We start from the raw sequence: 21,440 nt of genomic DNA, 5'->3' as shown, positions 1-21,440 counted from the left end.
AGTCAAGTAAATTCAGTAATAGTGTCCCAGTTTATTACATTGTAACATCATTCACCATCCTATTTTGATTTTACCATATGAAATCCTACAAATTTGAAATTTAAATTTAACTAAAGCGAGAACATACTTGTAAACACTGTATATTGATTTAATAAGGCATTATAAAGTCACTTCCATAGATTACATATACATTAAGTTTTTAGATGCTATTAAAACCATTTGAATACTAAACTACGGCGATTTCCGATTCGGAAATACTATCTTTCAGCCATATTTGGTAAGCACCGTAAACACAGAACCATAAAAAACACAGTGCAGCTGAAAACTTAAACCAATCACAAATCGTGTTCTAAAAAAACGAGAAAAAACTTACCAAACACTATAAAGATTATCAAGAAAGTAAAATCCTTGTGAGTGTCACTTTCTATGTGAATGGTGGCGGCGAAGAGACTCAGAAAGATCAGAAGGGCATACAAAAAAGCATATTTCTGATCTCTCTACAAAACCAACGTTGTATTTTTGATTTGAACCGCATAATCAGACTTACTTTTAGGACAGAAACCAAAAGCAGGACGCTTAGTATCAAGTTGCAGGCGGCAAATCCCATGGACAGTTTGAAAAATCCTACCTGAAAGTCTTCGTTTTCGATGTTTTTTAGTTTTAAGGTGCAAATAATTATTCCAGAAACCCCAAAAAGCTGAAACATACGTCATTAAAAAAAAAAAACATGACCGGGTGAATTAACTTACAAAATTTGCAAACATAACTACAAACCATCCTACAGTGAGTTTTTTGTTGTAAACCTTAATTTCAGTCATTTTGGTTGGTTGTTTAGTTCCACCAGACTCTAATAATTCAAATCACATATTTGCACTAAAACTGATTAACAGTTACACAAACACACACACTTTGCTTGTAGCGTTTTTCTTAAGTCCCAATTTCCAAAGAGTAAAACTACATAACTACTTTTTCTTACCTAATCATGATGATTTACTGCATATGTTTGTTATATTGCTACGCTTGTTTCACTACAATGTGATTTGTTGTAACTTTCTTGTGAAATTGTGGATGTTCTTTTAAAGTGGGAGTTAGTATTTTAAGTGAAAGGCACAAAATTTTGTTAAGAAGTTCCACTCCTGGATGCGCAATAATCCAGACGCCAAAGGGAGATGAAGGAGGTTGGACGACTGGTAGGCGCCAGGACTATGGATGTTTTGGATGTCCAAAATTACGATTCCAGATTATTGAACATGGATAAATATTATCTCAGAAAAATGTGTGTATGACTTAAAAACATTCATTTTTCAAGAAGTTGTTATAATTAAACAGATTCAACTGTTCGATAGAAAAGTTTCACTGATACAAGGTTAAAAACAATTTAACTTAAATGTAATTAATTTCAAATTTTTTCCACACCCTGTATATATAAACGTTTTCTGCGTTTGAATATCAAACTCAAAGATGTCGCCTGTAGTACTACCGTAAATAACTAGGAAACGTTATCGACCGTCATTTTCAGTTGAACGACAACATCGGAAAAGCTCGATTTTCCGGGAAAATCCACTACATGAAAACCTCGTTTGCCAGTCTGGTTTTGCTAATCACCAGGTGGTCGAAAGTTTAAATTTTTGTCGGTGGGTCATGTCGCGCTTGTACCGTTCCGGAATTGGTACCATTATTAAAACTGGCTACTGCACGAACGTACAAAAGATCTCATTATGATTTGGTGACATTATGAAGCTTTATTTTTAAAAGTGAGTCACGGTTTGTTGTTGTTTTTCGTATTGATGGAGAAGAACCATTAATAAAGTTGGTGGATATCACCTGACATACTGATTATAGGGACTTAAATTTGATTATAAAAAAAAAATAAATTACTTCTAACTCAGTGACAGTTTAATGTGCTTATTAGGAGTATAAGTAGTTTTGGAGATTTTCAAAGTGAAGTAAGTACTATACTGTGTTATTAAGTGTTTTCATATTGTAATTGCCACAAAAAATATACAGATTAAAAGTAATTGTTCTTGTAAAATTAATTTAAAACAGCTTAACATAAGTAATGCATTTCCAATATATGTTAAGCGTCCACTCACCAACATATCAGAGTATTTTTTGTATACAAATGCATTCTCAAAGATTTTATATTATATTATACAACTGACTGATTGACTATAATATGGTGAATAGGATTTTCATCAGTCAAACTGTGTTGCTTTAATGCCAATTGACTCTAGAAATTTTATCTTCAATCTCCTCTTTAGCTCTAATAAATGATCAGCAAAACTCATTGAGCCTCATAAGAATCACATAAAAATGACACACTTTTAGAATCGAGATTCCTGTACTTATTCTCAAACTTGTGGTAATATAATTTAGGAATATTCTTGGCAAAAAAGCACAAAAGTCAATCATCCATATTATCATCTATATTATATCTTGTAGTCTGGATGACCAAACTTTTTATACAAAATCTTAAACTAATTTGCATTCAATTACCTCATTTTATAAGCCTTCTCAACCATTTACGAATATTTTGACTTTTACTTACACATTTGGTATGCTAACATTGCAAAACCTGAATATTGGATGTCGTTACCTTTACTAATACATTTAGTGGGTGTAATCTAGTTTATATATTGTACAAGGTGACTTTGTTATTAATTTTTTCAGGTAAAAAATCAAAGATGTACCTTGAAGCATACTTTGATCAATCACACGTTCCTGCTAGGATTACGTAATGGACGAAAAGGGCCCTTATGACCTCGCCTTCATGTGGCCTTATAGTTGGCCCTTTTACAAGGTAAACAGATCAAATTTTATGCTGATTTTCTTCGAATTGACCGCACTGAAACCTGCCATACCTGCTTTGCAAATCTGTATATTCCTAGAACTTTTAAATTATTACTAATTTGTATAAATATGATTGAAAGAATGTAGTTTTTTGCGGTCTGCATATAAATTTACGGTTTGCTTTGTTGAAGACGTTTACGACTTTGAATTTAAATACAAAAAAGTGTTACCGGTTGGAATATAATTACAAAAAAAACTTTATATTACAAATTATGTCATAAATAGCGCAATAAAAATGATTTACAGCAGTTTATGTCAGACGCGATTGCATCTTTCTTAGTATTCTCAGCACGTCTGCAATTTGTATGTTATTACTGCAGTTGCAAATTTGATTTAACATGGTGTAACAGCATGTTAGAAGCAATGGAGAAACATTATTTTTTTACGATATATTTTTGTTGTATTTTTTAATATTGTTGCTTGTTTCTAGCTGCTTTGTTCTTCCTATTTTTTGAACATTTTTCTGTAATTTGGTGTATACACTCGAGGTATTATGAGGCACTTTTTCATTATTACGAAGCATTGTGAGGTATTACAAGTCATTACGAGGTATTACGAGTATTTTGAGGCATTGTCTGTATATTTCAAAATGTAGTTTATTAATATAACAAAATTGACTGAAAATTGAACAGAACAGCATAGGCACATGTAATTATCATGGCAAAATCTTTGTTACATGATATTGAGTTGAAACAACATTCATAACAAATTATTACAATAATTTACCAATTTTTCAACATTTAAACTATATTTTTAAGGTCACGTGACTGTTTTGTTTGACAGGTGTCAACTGGCTTTTACAGTGTTGCAAGCTATTAAGTATTTAGAACGTCACGTAACGTGTATTTTACAATTTCAGCTTTTACAACTGTCTAAATTTAATTTACCAAATAATCAACATTTTAATGTCACGTGACTGTTTTTGACAGGTGTCAGTTGACTTTGCCAGTGTTGCAAGCTCTAAAATGGCATAATCAAAGTCACGTGATGTGTCTCTTGCAATTTTGGCTTTTACAACTCTCTAAAATAGTTTAAATTTAATTTACCAAATTTTTAAATTTTAAACCCCATTTTAAAGGTCACGTGAGTAATTTTGACAGATGTCAACTGGCCTTTACAGTGTTGTAAGAACATGCAGAATTGCATTTTCAACGTCACGTAACGTGTGAGTTTTGCAATTTAAGTTTTTACAACTGTCCAAATTTAATTTACCATTTTTCAAAGTTTAAATTACATTTTTAAGGTCACGTGACTGTTTTTGATAATGTCAACTAGCCTTTACAGTATTGTAAGCCAAAAATTGTATTATTAACGTCACGTAACGTGTATTTTACAATTTCAGCTTTTACAACTGTCTAAATTTAATTTACCAAATAATCAACATTTAAATAACATTTTAATGTCACGTGACTGTTTTTGACAGGTGTCAGTTGATTTTGCCAGTGTTGCAAGCTCTAAAATGGCATAATCAAAGTCACGTGATGTGTCTCTTGCAATTTTGGCTTTTACAACTGTCTAAAATAGTTTAAATTTAATTTACCAAATTTTTAAATTTTAAACCACATTTTAAAGGTCACGTGACTAATTTTGACAGATGTCAACTGGCGTTTACAGTGTTGTAAGAACATGCAGAATTGCATTTTCAACGTCACGTAACGTGTGTATTTTGCAATTTAAGTTTTTACAACTGTCTAAATTTAAATTACCAATTTTTCAACTGTTTCTTTTAAATGATAAGTGTCTTTAATAGACAGGTGCTAATTTGGTTACTATCACCGTTAGAAGATTCGAGCAAACGTCAAAAAATTTTGTTTGTTTGTCAGAATTTGGAAAAACAGTCACCTGACCTTAGAAAATCAATTTAAAGTTTTCGGCACCAGGTCAAATCAAGTGTCAAAAATTTGGTAAAACCTTTACATTGTCATCTAACCTAACCTAAAAACTGTCCTTTAAAAAAAAATTTTAAGCTTTTGGGTCTTTAAAAACTGTCACGTGACCATGATTATCTCAATACCAGGGGAATTAAATTTAAGAATGCCGCAAATGTGTAAACATTTGAAGGTATCTTGAGGCAGTTTAAATAATTTAAAGGCATTTCGAGGGTATTTCAAGGCAATTTGAGGCATTTTAGACAGTTTTAAGGCATTTTTAAGGTATTTTGTATGCAAAAAGGCATTTTGGTGTACAAAAAATTATCGGCGGTCTACCCCTCGGTTTCTTCTCATTTTCAAGTTCCTACTGTAAATGTTAGTATTGTAGTTACGGAAATAAGTTTGAACAATGTTGATTTAATGGTTGACACAAGCAAAACAACCTTCAAAATAATTCACTTGACTATTGTATGATTTGGTTATTATTGTTGTTAATGTTCTATTTGCGGTTATAAATGTTTCATTTGTTGTTCATGTTATCCGAGTATAATATTTGTAATATTTTGCTAATACAATAGTTCTCAAAAATACAATATGATGCCAATCACGATTCCATTAAATACCAAAGTATTTTTTTAATATAGTTATTGAGTGGTGTACCTTTTTAGTATTGGCACTATAGATTGAAACAACCATGCTGCAACAATGTATGTGTAATAAAATAATAATATAAATCGTATATTTACTTGCGTCCGGTACAATCAGATTTATTTTAAACATTGACGCTAATAAAGTTTAACGTCAGAACAAGATAAAATGAATGGACGAGGAACTCGAGAAAGCAGGACTAACCACTTTAGGTGGATATTGCTGAAGGCAGCGTTGTTTGATCTTTTGATCTACATAAATTATTCAATTTTTTTTATGTACAAATATGTATGTGCCTGTCAACAAACAACCTTGAAGAAGTTTTTAACATGATAATCTTTTCCTTTATATGTAAATACACCTGTTAACCTAATTTTTTTGCGTTTGGTTACAAAACAAACCCTTGTAGATGAATAATTCAGTTTGTACAAACAAAAGATGACCTAAACTCGTTTTTAAATATCATTTAAACATAAAAGAAGACAATGGAAGTAAAAATAAAAGTTGACGTCTACTACAATATTTTTAGACTGCAATTAGTCTCGAAAAAAAGAACAACCTGAAACCCAATTGGTGAGCCTTGGCATAGATTGGCAAAATTGGGCAAAACAGAGGAGTGGCTTGTCGAAATGATTTTTTTACTGATTTTTCAATAGATACAATCAAAAACATTCTTGTTGTCAGCTAATAAATAAATTGCATCCTATGGACTTTTAAATGTAACATATTATGTTAATATGTGGTCTAATTACAGAGAAAACAACCAAACTAAATGTATTATTGAGGTGATTAATTAATTATCCAATACCGGTACAAGAATTGATTAGTTACACGATCGTAACAACTAATAATTATTACTGTAATTAATAATCTAAGCGTTCGTAACGAGAAGAATTCAATCATTTTTAATTTATTACATTTCAAGCTATAAATATTTAAATTACCTGCAGGTAAGATTACACATTTGAATGTGTAATCTTACCTTAGTAGCCATAAAACTTTGATACAATTTTTATTTAATATTTCAGGTGTTCATTTTGTTGAAAGAAGTCAAAATGATAAGAAGGAATACCGCGCAAAAACCTAAAAAAATGAATTAAAAGTTATCGATGGTGTCGTAATATTTATTCAAGAAATTTGCAATATTTAGCGATGACCGTTCGCCTGTGGTCTTCTAAATATATCAGTGACCGAACACCTTTTTATACATCGATCTATTCGCCACAAAGTGAGAGTGAACGTATAATTTTATTGCTGGCATTTTTTAAATTTTAAACAATAGGTGATTTACAATGCCTAGATATTATTAATAACCGAAACTAACCCCACTTGGCCCGAACAACATGAAACAAAGCACTACTAAATTAATTATGTTATATTGGAAAAGTTCAAATGTTTAGGCTGGCAGTCAGGGAACTAATGAGTTTTCCCATATTTTTTTTTAAACAAATCTGGTACATTTTTCTTCTTAAATCAACCGCATTTAAATTAAATCGGTTTTTAAGTTTATGAACGTAATCTTCTAATACTGTTTGTGTACAAGTTTGCGAAAATTTCAGCACAGTGGGTGTAGTTGGTGATTGGTCAAAGCAGCTTTCAGCTGAAAGACTACCAATACTGTTTTAAGAATAGTTAAAGTTTTCTTCTAGGCTTCTTACTGTAATGGTAGGTGTGGATAGTGACAGATGTACTGCGACCTGATTAGATCTATTGTACCCCATCTTCTTCTGCTATCTCAAGGTTTCCTTGTTCACAGCAGCCCCTCAAGATTTAGTTCCTTTAGGAACTTATTCTTTAGTTTCTTCTATGGCGTACAGCATAACACTCCAATAAGATGTGGTGGGGTGTTTCTGGTACTTCTCCGCAAGACCTGCAGGTACTGTCTAGTCCTCTTCTAGGCCTAGCTTCCTTAGGTGTTCTCTGAGTCGACAATGACCCGTTAATGCCTTGAGACTAATTTTGCTGAGGTGTCTTCGATCTTGCTCGGTTAAAATTGCCGAGGAGATCTTTGGCCTGCCTCAGTCCTGGAAGGTTTGCCAGTGCGTTGCTTTCAGTTCTTCTTCAGCTTTATTAAGTACTTCTTGGTGGCGCTGATGCTCCTTTTCGTGCCAGAGTATCTGCTTGTTCGTTACCCTCTACTCCGACGTGCCCCAAAACCCAGAGAAGGGTTACCTTGTTGTTCCTTCCTAGATCATTGATCTTTCCTAGGCACCCCAGAACCATCATCGAGTTGATTTTAGATGAGCTCAACGCTTTGATGGCTGCTTGGCTATCGGAAAGAATCGCAATTTCCTTGTTCCGGTATTTCCTGTCGAGGTTAAACTGAATACACCTTTCTATGGCGTGAATTTCCGCTTGAAAAATGCTAGGAAACTGGTCCATGGGACTTTTAGATCCGTCTGTATACCATGTTATGGTATTTTTTCCCAATGTTTGAATGCATTCTATGCTCCAATCTCTCTTGGTGCTCAGTGCCGTTCGAAATTGTTTTTCGAAACTAAACTCCCTGATGATTCTCTCCTGATGAGAGCTTCTTACTGTGTTTCAGTAGTCAAATTATAACCAGAAGGCTTCATTCTTTCTTTTGTCTGAGAATAGTCAAAAGTGCTACCTGGAAACCTTCTTCAAAACTCTAAGTTGTCGTATTAATACTGAAAGCATTTTCAAAGATGAAATTGTCCAATTGAAGCTGAAAAGCCTTTGATTGAAGACAGGAAGCTTCTTACTATCTTCCAGTAGTCAATTTATAATCTGAAGGCTTCGTTCTGTCTTTGAATAGTAAAAAGTGCTTTTCAAAGGTGAAATTGTCAAATTGAAGCTAGAAAGTCTTTGATTGAAGAGAGAAAGCTTCTTACTGCGTCTTCCAGCCAGTAGTCAATTTATCCTGAAGGCTTTGTTCTGATGTCTTTGAATAGTAAAAAGTGCTTTCTGGAAGTCTTCTTCAAGACTCTGAATTGTCATATTAATAATGTAAGCATTTCCAAGGTAAAATTGTCAAATTGAAGCTAGAAAGTCTTTGATTGAAGAGAGAAAGCTTCTTACTGCGTCTTCCAGCCAGTAGTCAATTTATAACCTGAAGACTTTGTTCTGATGTCTTTGAATAGTAAAAAGTGCTTTCTGGAAGTTTTCTTCAAGACTCTGAATTGTCATATTAATAATGTAAGCATTTCAAAGGTAAAATTGTCAAATTGAAGCTAGAAAGTCTTTGATTGAAGAGAGAAAGCTTCTTACTGCGTCTTCCAGCCAGTAGTCAATTTATCCTGAAGGCTTTGTTCTGATGTCTTTGAATAGTAAAAAGTGCTTTCTGGAAGCCTTCCTCAAGACTCTGAATTGTCATATTAATAATGTAAGCATTTCAAAGGTAAAATTGTCAAATTGAAGCTATAAAGTTTTTGATTGAAGACAGAAAGCTTCTTACTGTTTTCCAGTAGTTAAATTATAACCAGAAGGCTTCTTTCTGTATTTGAATGGTCAAAACTGCTGCCTGGAAACTTTCCTCAAAACTCTAAGTTGTCGTATTAATACTGTAAGCATTATCAAAGGTGAAATTGTCCAATTGAAGCTGGAAAGCCTTTGATTGAAGACAGGAAGCTTCTTACTGGCTTTGAATAGTAAAAAGTTCTTTCTGGAAGTCTTCTTCAAGACTCTGAATTGTCATATTAATAATGTAAGCATTTCAAAGGTAAAATTGTCAAATTGAAGCTATAAAGTTTTTGATTGAAGACAGGAAGCTTCTTACTGTTTTCCAGTAGTTAAATTATAACCAGAAGGCTTCTTTCTGTATTTGAATGGTCAAAACTGCTGCCTGGAAGCTTTCCTCAAAACTCTAAGTTGTCGTATTAATACTGTAAGCATTATCAAAGGTGAAATTGTCCAATTGAAGCTGGAAAGCCTTTGATTAAAGACAGGAAGCTTCTTACTGTCTTTGAATAGTAAAAAGTTCTTTCTGGAAGCCTTCTTCAAGACTCTGAATTGTCATATTAATAATGTAAGAGTTTATTTTAAACCTCATATTTCAAAACAAATAAAATATCACTTAATAGCAATCCATAATAAATAAAGAAAACATATTTGAAATCGCTATTAAATATTCTCAACCACTTCCTCTATTTACGCCTGTCTCCCAATTTGGCTGGACATTTTTCCCTCATTATATTTTCTCCCACGATTTCTCGATAATTCCGCTTTGCCTGAAAATTTCTTGCTGGATTTATTGTTTCTTCTCCAACGAGGTTAGTCGATTGGAGATTTGCTTTTCAGCCTTTTCCTTTTACTGAGCCGAAGCGTCACTTTAACACTTGTTAAATCTGACCTTAAAACTTAAAGTTAAACCACAAATTTATCACTTTAAGTGATAATTGAGCGTGCATGTGCAAATAAGTCTATAGATCAAAACTCGAAAGTTACTGACCTAGGTCATGCACGATTATGCCATAATAAAACACACTCAAAAGGTCTCTGGTTTCTTGGTCTTCCTTGTTTACTCACGTTTTATGGTTGTTTTTCTTCCTGGGACACGTCGCGGTTTAATTTATGTGCCGATTTGCATTATTGCAATTTTTTCGACATTCATGAATGGAACAATTACTCGTCATGCATTGCCGTATATGGAGCTGAGACACTTGCCTTTGCTGACGTCAAATCGTTGAATGTCGATATCGTGTTTATGGGCAGCATCCGACCTTTTAAGATCAGGTAGCATTTTGAATAACATCCTCAAACCAGAGTAAAATACAGGAATAATACAAGATACTCTAAGTTAAGCAAGAGAAACAAAATCATTTAAAATCTGAACAGTATAGAGAGCAAGAGAAATGTTTATGAATAAGGAAGATTACCTAAGCAGAAGGACACTGCAAGTGGTTGATCAAAAAAACTGCTTTTTCTGGATCAATCACAAACTATAATCAGTGCTATGATTTATGCAATTACTTGTTAGATATTATTCTACCACTCTATTGCACTATTCCCAATAAAGCAATGAAAGTCAGATAGTTTAGAGGTCATTCTTTACTTGACAATACTATTTAAAAACCCGTTAATCTAATTTAACAATCCGATAATTAGAGTACAATGAACGCTTATGATAATTTAATAAACACCTTTAATAGCCTGAATCTGGTACATGATAATCTAATAATACAGTTTAGGTGAATCGTAGACAATTTTTCCAAGATTACTCGTTGGGAATAAGCACAACCACAGTGTTGTCATCAGAAATTCAAATATTCGGTTAACTGACATTTATACGACCTTAAAACCTTCCCGAATAGGAAAGCGTCGTAAATTCAACAAAAAGGTACGAATGGTAAAGTGAAAACTAGAATCAATATACGACTGGTTAAATAAAAAAATAAACATTATTTTCACCTCCAAAAAGAAGGTTTGTTCCCTTATAAAGGTTTGACGAGGTTAGTTTTAATGGACTTGTACAGTTTTGATTACCAGTACAAATTTGGTTTGGTTTTTTTTTGGGTTTAATTGCTTTTTTACAGTCAAAGACTAATAATAATAGTTGCGTGGCATTTAATTACAGGAACGTCCTATAGCTAGCTGTACAGTGGTCCTATAAATAAAAAAAACTAGCTAAAGAGTGACCCTTTCATAACTTGACTTTAAAGGTCATCAAACGCGTATTTTATTTAGAGATGACATCAGGTTGTTACATAACTAGGCCTGGGAAACGACTTTTCATACTGTTGAATGAGAATTTGTGAATTTTCTGTTGATGATATAAAATGTATCTAAGGACGATTAACTGAAACAAATTGCAGCTATTTATACTTATGATGATATCGTAACCATAATTAATAATGTCCGTAACATTTTGCAAATATCCTGTCTCGTTCACGTCCACACAACACTGTTTATTGACCCGCAGGATGATCGACTATGAAACAAATTACTTTTTGTGAAATAACAACCTTATCAAGGGTAAACGCGTCACTTATTAAAATATTAATTGAATTTGAATTATCTAGTATGCAATATACTTACTCATATAATTGTAACCAGAAAGTAAGGTTTCCAGTAGTTAAATTATAATCAGAAGGCTTCTTTCTGTCTGTGAATAATCGAAACTGCTGCCAGGAAGCCTTCTTCAAGACTTTGAGTCATATTAATACTGTAAGCATTTTCAAAAGTGAAATTGTCAAGCTAGAAAGCCTTTGATTGAAGAGAGGAAGCTTCTTACTGTATTCCAGTAGGCGATTTATAACCTGAAATCTTCGTTCTGTCTTTGAATAGTAAAAACTGCTGCCTAGAAGTCTTCTTCAAGACTCTGAATTGTCATATTAATAGTGTAAGCATTTTCAAAGGTAAAATTGTCAAATTGAAGCTAGAAAGCCTTTGATTGAAGACAGGAAGCTTCTTACTGTATTCCAGTAGTCAATTTATAACCTAAAGGCTTCGTTCTGTCTTTGAATAGTAAAAACTGCTGCCTGGAAGTCTTCTTCAAGACTCTGAATTGTCATATTAATAGTGTAAGCATTTTCAAAGGTAAAATTGTCAAATTGAAGCTAGAAAGCCTTTGATCGAAGAGAGGAAGCTTCTTTCTGTCTTAGTTTAGTCAGTAGTCAATTTTTAACCTGAAGGCTTCGTTCGGTTTTTGAATAAAATTTGACTCTGAATTGTCATTTTAATACTGTAAGCATTTTCAAAGGTAAAATTGTCAAATTGAAGTTATAAAGTTTTTGATTGAAGACAGGAAACTTCTTACTGTTTTCCAGTAGTTAAATTATAACCAGAAGGTTTCTTTCTGTCTTTGAAAAGTGCTGCCTGGAAGCTTTCCTCAAGATTTTGAGTAGTAAGTAACATCAATACTGTAAGCGTTTTCAAAGGTAAAATTGTCAAATTGAAGCTAGAAAACCTTTGATTAAAGACAGAAAGCTTCTTACTGTGGCAATTGAAGAAAATGTCATAAATACAGGAAATCTAGAAGAAATGAATGATAAAGAAATTGTTGAAAGTCTTAAAATTTCTTCTTGTCTCTTTAATTCTTCCAAATAGAAAGTTCTGGTTCAATTTGTGAATGAACAAATAATTTACTCTTCCAGCATTGCAGTGTTGCCAGCTTAACTGGATTACCCTCAGTTCTCAGGGCAAATCTTTTCACTAGGAAAAGGAGAATAATTTACATCCCCTTTTCCAGCGCAAGTCAAATGACATTTACGAAAGGATTTGACAACATGGCATTTAAATAATGTGAACTCTTTAGTAATTTTTTTTCAATATTTTTTTAATTGTTAATTTTTGCTGCCCTATTGCAACATCGCATTTTTTGCGACATGACGCCATCCTAATTTACTTTGATTTTTTCTGTATGTTTGATAGTTGAAAAATTATTTTGTACGTTCTACAGGGTGTTGCTCTATTTATTCATCAAAGTCAACGAGCGCGTTAAACAACGAATTTACCTTTGAAACATCTGAAAGTTTCAGGACAGGACACTGAATAAGTAACTGTACATGCCGATATCAGACAGACCCACTCAGTTATAAACATGTAACAATCTAAGTATAGCATGCCTCGACAGTGATAGAATGATGCGGTTGCGCCGCAAGTTAAATAGAGATGGAGAGCATACAAAACCGCGTGGGGGACGAAGCGAACCATCTGACAACATGGCTTCTACAGTTCACCATTAAATCGCCTTGCCGGGTAGACGCGGGCTTCTTTTGTTTTGCTATATCACGATATTTTCGATACCGTTGCCGTAAAACAATTTTTTTTTGACGTAGCCGATTTGCCGTTGTTTTCGATGGATGCGCGCTACCGTCGAAATGGAGTGGGGCGCAGCACTCCTGATGATGTCCGGTCCGGGTAACTGAAACTTTCCATCAAACAACAGTGAGAAAAATGTAATTTTTGAAAACAAAATTTTCACGCCACAACCGCGTGCAATTTAGAAAAAAAATGGATGTAATTGGGTAAAAAAAAATGGAGACCACCTCACTGTTGCAAAGAACCGGAAGGGCCTCCAAGTCAAAAATGAAAAACTACCTAAAAACATGGCCGAAAAGTAGAAAAAACGGCGGTACAAGACATCACAATGAGGAACGTTATCACAATTTATCACCACATCTCAGAAACAAGCATATCACAAGAAACAACTTTCTGAAAAATGGCAAAAATCACCATCACAAATCGGATTCAGTGAATAAATTCCGAGTCAAAAGTGCAGGTTACTCAAAAGATTCTTCCAACTTGGATGATGCTGATGCCAACAGTGATGATCTTGTAGTAGGAAGCTTTACAAGGTGAGTATCTCTCTACTGAACCAAATTCCATAATCCAAAAAAACAAAATGTTGTGCAATTGGTAAAATTATTGACCGGGTATCCTCGTTCAAATTCGCCATAGGTCATCACCAGTATAACTGGTGATGCGACCTTTTAGTATTGACATCATTTTGGCGAATTTTTCCTTGATGACTAAATAACAAAAAAAAAATCTAGAACAACTGACAAAACGGTTATTTCCGCGGCATCCTTGTATTTGAAAAATCTTGAGGTCAGATCGTTCAAGGTTCAGTGTTTTCTGCGCTTGTTTATAGAGTATACGCACCATTTTGTACATTTATGTTTAAATATCTTATCAAAGTTGGAATGAAGATAAGGAAATTAATTTAACAAAAGTCAATAAGAAGAAACTGTTTAGAATACAATAATTCCTTTTTGCCACTTGAAAGACAATTTTGAGCTTGCAACACTGTAAAAGCCGGTTGACATTGGTCACCGTCAAACACAGAATTCAAAATGTAGTTTAAACTTTCATAATTAATTTTGGAGACTTGCAAAAGTTAAAATTATAAGAGACATGTCAACGTGTCTTTGATAATTCAATTTTTGACTTTGCAACACTGTAAATGCCAGTTGACATCGGTTAAAAAGAGTCACGTGACCTTAAAAATGTTGTTTAAACTTTCAAATATTGGTAAATTAAATTTAGACAGTTGCAAAAGTTGAAATTGTGAAGGACATGTCACGTGACTATAATAATCCAATTTTTGAGTTTGCAAAACTATAAAGGCCAGTTAGCATCTGTCAAAAATAGTCACGTGTTCTTAAAAATGTAGTTTAAACTTTGAAAAATTGGTAAATTCAATTTAGACAGTTGCCAAAGCTGAAATTGCAAAATATACGATGCGTGACGTTAATAATTCAATTCTGAGTTTGCAACACTGTAAAGGCCAGTTGACATCTGTCAAAAAAAGTCACGTCACCTCCAAAATGTTGTTTAAACTTTTAAAAATTGGTAAATTTAATTTAGACAGTTGCAAAAGATGAAATAGTAAGGGACATGTCACGTGACAATAATAATCCAATTTTGGAGTTTGCAACACTGTAAAGGGCAGATGACATCAGTCAAAAGCAATCACGTGACCTTCGAAATTTAGTGAAAACTTTGAAAAATTGGTAAATTCAATTTAGACAGTTGCCAAAGCTGAAATTGCAAAATATACGACGCGTGACGTTAATAATTCAATTCTGAGTTGGCAACACTGTAAAGGCCAGTTGACATCTGTCAAAAAGAGTCCCGTGACCTTCAAAATGTTGTTTAAACTTTTAAAAATTGGTAAATTAAATTTAGACAGTTGCAAAAGTTCAAATTGTAAGGGACATGTCACGTGACAATAATAATCCAATTTTGGAGTTTGCAACACTGTAAAGGGCAGATGACATCAGTCAAAAGCAATCACGTGACCTTCGAAATTTAGTGAAAACTTTGAAAAATTGGTAAATTCAATTTAGACAGTTGCCAAAGCTGAAATTGCATAATATACGACGCGTGACGTTAATAATTCAATTCTGAGTTGGCAACACTGTAAAGGCCAGTTGACATCTGTCAAAAAAAGTCACGTCACCTCCAAAATGTTGTTTAAACTTTCAAATATTGGTAAATTAAATTTAGACAGTTGCAAAAGTTGAAATTGTAAGGGACATTAGTTGAAAATGGTGAGGTTTTGTTTTTTGTTTATCAATCCCAATCCTCTGACCGGTTTCGCCGTATTACGGCTCATCAGAGAGGCTATAGGGCTTGATAACCAAAGAACAAAACCTTCGTTCCAGTATAGTCAACTGGATGCCAGAAATGATAGTTGTGTGCAACATCTGGTGACATCTGTACTCAACTCTATGAGTTAGAAAGTACAGATGGGGTTTCTAACTCATAGAGTTGAGTACAGATGTCACCAGATGTTGCACACAACTATCATTTCTGGCATCCAGTTGACTATACTGGAACGAAGGTTTTGTTCTTTGGTTATCAAGCCCTATAGCCTCTCTGATGAGCCGTAATACGGCGAAACCGGTCAGAGGATTGGGATTGATAAACAAAAAACAAAACCTCACCATTTTCAACTAATCAGATCGGTGTTTACCGAATGATGCGGCATTAATGGTGCTGTTCCTAGATTTTGGAACGCCATCTGTACTTTCTAACTCATAGAGTTGAGTACAGATGTCACCAGATGTTGCACACAACTATCATTTCTGTAAGGGACATGTCACGTGACAATAATAATCCAATTTTGGAGTTTGCAACACTGTAAAGGGCAGATGACATCAGTCAAAAGCAATCACGTGACCTTCGAAATTTAGTGAAAACTTTGAAAAATTGGTAAATTCAATTTAGACAGTTGCCAAAGCTGAAATTGCAAAATATACGACGCGTGACGTTAATAATTCAATTCTGAGTTGGCAACACTGTAAAGGCCAGTTGACATCTGTCAAAAAAAGTCACGTCACCTCCAAAATGTTGTTTAAACTTTTAAAAATTGGTAAATTAAATTTAGACAGTTGCAAAAGATGAAATAGTAAGGGACATGTCACGTGACAATAATAATCCAATTTTTGAGTTTGCAACACTGTAAAGGCCAGTTGACATCAGTCAAAAACAAACACGTGACCAAGAGTATAATGATGGTTTTTATTCATGAAGATGCTGCAGAAGGTAATATTTATTCTACATGAAAAGCTTTACTAAAGACACTTTCTCTACATCCCTACTTCCTCTATGAAAATGTTGTGCCCAAATGGCCCAGATTAACTGGTATTAATCATCAGTGTATAATGAAATAGGGATGATTTGTTTTAAAATTCAGCCATTTAGTCCAGAAAATTTTTGTTCTGATCAGTTTCTCCCTAAATGTGTCGTTTTGGAGATATTAGCAACAACGTTTAGAGAGAAACATACACATTATCTAGACTAAGAAGCAGAATCTAAACTAAATTAGGTTATAAACTAAAAAAATTTTCATTTTATTTCAATTTCTTCAAATTTTTGACTTTTACAGGGTGTCCCTTCTTGAAATTCCGTTTAAAATGTTTACAAGCAACACAGCACTTAAATTTTAAGATTACGTACTATAAGCCAAGAACAATAATTCAATTTTAAGGTATTACTACAGATTTATACTTGAAAATCATAATTTTCTTCAATACCAACTAAAATGTTAAGTAAAAAAATCACTGTTCTTAACACAGTTGAGCATAAAATTGGCACATTTCCCTCGCACACAGATTTTATCCGCCTACCTAGTCCGAGAGTGACGTTTAAAAATAATGCGTTATAATGAATTGGTACGCCATGTAGAAAGGTTAGTATATTTACAGAAAATAGTGTCATTTACTTTTGAATTTTTATCAGCGAAAAAAGAAATAAAAAAGCGATGTAAACACCAAAAGCGTGTGCAAAAGGTGGACGCTGGCCAAAAAGTAATAATGTCTGGTGGAGGATTCATTTTATGTTAATTATTATCCTTATTGATTTTTTTATTAATATCAATTTTTGTTTAAAAAAACTGTACAGTAACTTACTATAACTTTATATTTTTTAACTTTATATTGCTTGACACTACTTTGTACTAACAGATACTAAAATTTCCGTGAAAAACGTCATATAAAGCAGCCATCTGGTCAGATTAAAGGCAAAATCTGAATTATGTTGCTTTTGATCTTAACTGTGTATAAATTAAACCCGTAAATCAGTGGCCAAGTGATCACACAAGTCAAACAGCAATAAAACACCTTTAGTGTTGCTATTGATTTACTATTTTTTAGACACCAAAATGAGTAATTTTCTTCACACTTATTGGGTAAAACACACTAGACTTGCTTTGAATTTTGACCAAGCGCAATTTTTTCCGAATGAGATCATTTCCTATGTGTCTGTTTTTAGACATTTGCGATTTCTACTTGAATAACGCGCAATAGTTTTAAATTATAATATCACGTGCGTATCGCGTTAAATAGTTGCTAATTATCGTGATTACAATAACTAGTTTTTTATTAATTTCAGTGCAAATGGTTCTTTAAAAAGCACATAGTAATTTGGTTTCGTTACAGCATATGTAAGCAACAATGTAAGACAACAATAAAATAACACTCTCTCAAAGTTTAAATCATTGGCACGCACATTAGAATGTAAAATGAGATCATCTAAATTACTTGCAACTATTGACAAGGATAATGACTATGTGAATGGCAAAATTGGGCTGGTGACTTTGCTTCCTTGTGCATGGTCAGTTTGAAAAAAAACGCTTGTGTAAAGGTCACCACCACTTTTAATACTTGAGGTGTAAATATCTGAAAAGTTGAAAAGTTACAATAAAAAAAATTGATATAATTTGCACTGAAATGTCAGTCTTTCAGAGATTATCACTACTAACAACAGTTAGCCGAGGGGTAGTACACCAAAATGCCTTTTTGCATACAAAATACCTTGAAATGCCTTTAAAATACCTCACACTTCTATTATTACTCAAAATGCCTCATAGTGATAATGCCTTAAAACTGCCTAAAATGCCTCAAGCTGCCTTGAAATACATCAAAATGCTTTTAAATTATTTTAAACTGCCTCAGGATACCTTGAAATGTTTACACATTTGTGGCATTCTTAAATTTAGTTATTAGTCTCCTGGTATTGAGATAATGATAAATATTGATGAAATACACCCTTGAAATTATTTTTTTTATGGTCACGTGACAGTCTGCAGTCTGCTTTTACAATTTGTACATGACTTTTGTCAAAATGTCGATAAGGATTACTGTCATAGTAACCAAGTTAGCACGTCAAATACAAGACATTTATCATTTCAAAGAAACAGTGAAAAAATTGGTAATTTAAATTTAGACAGTAGTAAAATTGTAAGAACTACGTCACGTGACTTGATAATTCAATTTTTGAGCTTGCAACACTGTAAAGGCCAGTTGACATTGTCAAAAACAGTCACGTGAACTTCAAAACGCAGTTTAAACTTTGAAAACTGGTAAATTAAATTTGGACAGTTGTAAAAACTTAAATTGCAAAACACACACGTTACGTGACGTTGGAAATGCAATTCTGCATGTTCTTACAACACTGTAAACGCCAGTTGACATCTGTCAAAATTAGTCACGTGACCTTTAAAATGTTATTTAAATGTTGATTATTTGGTAAATTAAATTTAAACTATTTTAGACAGTTGTAAAAGCCAAAATTGCAAGAGCCACATCACGTGACTTTGATTGTGCCATTTTAGAGCTTGCAACACTGGCAAAGTCAACTGACACCTGTCAAAAACAGTCACGTGACATTAAAATGTTATTTAAATGTTGATTATTTGGTAAATTAAATTTAGACAGTTTTAAAAGCTGAAATTGTAAAATACACGTTACGTGACGTTAATAATACAATTTTTCGCTTGCAATACTGTAAAGGCCAGTTGACATTGTCAAAAACAGTCACGTGACCTTAAAAATGTAATTTAAACTTTGAAAAATTGGTAAATTCAATTTAGACAGTTGCAAAAGTTGAAATTATAAAGGACATGTCACTTGACTATGAAAATCTAATTTTTGAGATTGCAACACTATAAAAGTCAGTTAGCATCTATCAAAAACAGTCACGTGACCTTCAAAATGTTGTTAAAACTTTCAAAAATTGGTAAATTAAATTTAGACAGTTATAAAAGCTGAAATTGCAATAGACACTTCACGTGACTTTGATTATGCCATTTTAGAGCTTGCAATACTCTCCAAGCCAACTGATACCTGTCAAAACAGTCACGTGACTTTAAAATGTAATTTAAATATTGATCATTTGGTAAATTAAATGTAGACAGTTGTAAAAGCTGAAATTGTAAAATACACGTTACGTGACGTTAATAATACAATTTTTAGCTTGCAATACTGTAAAGGCCAGTTGACATTGTCAAAAACAGTCACGTGACCTTAAAAATGTAATTTAAACTTTGAAAAATTGGTAAATTCAATTTAGACAGTTGCAAAAGTTGAAATTATAAAAGACATGTCACTTGACTATGAAAATCTAATTTTTGAGATTGCAACACTATAAAAGCCAGTTAACATCTGTCAAAAACAGTCACGTGACCTTCAAAATGTTGTGAAAACTTTCAAAAATTGGTAAATTAAATTTAGACAGTTATAAAAGCTGAAATTGCAATAGACACATCACGTGACTTTGATTATGCCATTTTAGAGCTTGCAATACTCTCCAAGCCAACTGATACCTGTCAAAACAGTCACGTGACTTTAAAATGTAATTTAAATATTGATCATTTGGTAAATTAAATGTAGACAGTTGTTAAAGCTGAAATGGTAAAATACACGTTACGTGACGTTAATAATACAATTTTTAGCTTGCAATACTGTAAAGGCCAGTTGACATTGTCAAAAATGTAGTTTAAACATTGAATTGTTGAAAAATTGGTAAATTATTATAATAATTTGTAGTGAATATATATTTATATTTATTTTTGTATAATTACATGTGCCTATGTTGTTCTGTTCAATTTTCAGTAAATTTTGTTATATTGATACACTATATTGTCTAATGCAATGTATTTCTTAAAATATCGCAAAATTTCTTTTATTTAGGTTTTATTTCGCGCAAAATTCCAATGAAAATATCACAAAATATTTTGAAATATACAGACAATGCCTCATAATACCTCGAGTGTGTACACCAAATTACCTCAGCAATCTAACTCTCGCAATTAGCACATTTTGTGGAATTGAATGGGTTTTCCAACAAAAATCCACCAGACAGGTAAAACTTCACGGAAAGGGTGGGTCAAACCTAAGACATGACAATTATTAAAAATATTCATTTAAGTGTGCACGATAAAACATTTGGAATCCTGATGATGACTATCACGTGTCAAATGTTGCTACAGCTGTTAAATGTTTGTTGGAGATCTTTTTTGTTAAAGGCAATATTGTCGTTGGCTGGTGTAATTTAATGCATCTTGAAGCATCATCAATAATTTATGGCTTGAGCAGAAGACATCATTATTTAGTTGATGGCAAATTTAGATGTTCACACCTTATAAGTAGATTGCGTCATTGTAAACCCACCGTATGGTTGGTGTACCCTAAAGGGGCAATTATCTAATAAAGAGAAACAATAGTTTTTTCTTGCTATGATGGGAATAATTGTTTCTTGCAAGTAGTCACGCAATAACAGTAACTACACCGCTGTTAATGTGATCATCGAATCGCTAATTGGTCATTCATAGCCGCTCTTATACCCGGAATATAAAGCCAATTACATGACCAAAGATGATATATGAATTGTAATGGGTTGTGTATCATTCTGCGCGTTTTACGGAAGAATGATTCAAGTATGGGTTTGGAATCTGGAATGTCAATTTTGTTTAAGTACTTTAAAAGCTTTTAAATGATAAAAACCTACCAAAAATGGCGCCAACTGATTACACTAACCACATCTGTTCTAACAGTTGTAATGATTGGTTGCAAGTGACCAAATGCCTTATCATCTTTACTTAATTGTGTCAATAATATTTAGGACTTAAGTAGCTATTTGTATTAATAACGCAGTCACCGAAAAATGCTCTTTTGTGATTCAAGTATGTACTTAATGATTGACACACATGAAGTGCAATCAAACGGTTTCTAATTCATTTCTATAAATATTTAAAAAATTTATCATAGAGACAATATATTTCACTAATTACTGTTGTGTAACAGCCACGCCCTGAGAAATAGGACAGGCAGCGTGATGAATAACGTGTAGTAGTGATCTCAGCCAGAGAAGGAAACAACAATA

General features: G+C 33.1%; 2 protein-coding genes and 1 long non-coding RNA gene across 9 annotated transcripts in view; 2 read left to right on the top strand and 1 right to left on the bottom strand.

The window, feature by feature from the left end:
• Positions 1 to 124: 124 nt before the first annotated feature.
• On the bottom strand, positions 125 to 1,363 carry LOC145735258 (uncharacterized). 3 transcript variants are annotated; one of them, XM_081989095.1, is made up of 5 exons: positions 977 to 1,363; positions 750 to 879; positions 548 to 697; positions 374 to 497; positions 125 to 318 (listed from the first exon to the last, which is right to left on the bottom strand). In XM_081989095.1, the coding sequence occupies exons 2-5, from the start codon at positions 816 to 818 to the stop codon at positions 227 to 229; spliced, it is 435 nt and encodes a 144-aa protein (XP_081845221.1). In that variant the 5' UTR covers positions 819 to 879; positions 977 to 1,363; the 3' UTR covers positions 125 to 226. The 3 variants fall into 3 exon arrangements, with proteins under 3 accessions (XP_081845221.1, XP_081845222.1, XP_081845223.1); XM_081989096.1 differs by having other exon boundaries at positions 750 to 873; XM_081989097.1 differs by having other exon boundaries at positions 750 to 847.
• A 247-nt stretch (positions 1,364 to 1,610) lies between these two features.
• raw (NDT-like domain-containing protein raw) overlaps positions 1,611 to 21,440 on the top strand; it is a 44,755-nt gene continuing 24,925 nt past the window's right edge. Inside the window, exons 1-2 of one of the 5 annotated variants that reach the window (XM_081989071.1) lie at positions 1,611 to 1,754; positions 2,671 to 2,800. In XM_081989071.1, the coding sequence (XP_081845197.1) occupies positions 2,757 to 2,800 (44 nt within the window). In that variant the 5' untranslated portion in view covers positions 1,611 to 1,754; positions 2,671 to 2,756. Of the gene's footprint in view, positions 1,947 to 2,670; positions 2,801 to 13,000; positions 13,628 to 21,440 lie in introns of those variants that run through there. The other 4 variants (XM_081989070.1, XM_081989074.1, XM_081989064.1 and 1 more) reach the window with 4 other exon arrangements.
• Positions 2,808 to 5,742, top strand: LOC145735267 (uncharacterized). Its single transcript, XR_014179621.1, has 2 exons — positions 2,808 to 3,287; positions 5,102 to 5,742. It is a non-coding gene; the product is annotated as an uncharacterized LOC145735267 (long non-coding RNA).

This window comes from Ips typographus, linkage group LG11 (genome assembly GCF_016097725.1).
Source record: "Ips typographus isolate SLU linkage group LG11, UJ_Ityp_2.0, whole genome shotgun sequence".
NCBI lineage: Eukaryota > Metazoa > Arthropoda > Insecta > Coleoptera > Curculionidae > Ips > Ips typographus.
This window is presented reverse-complemented; position numbering and strand designations above follow the sequence as displayed.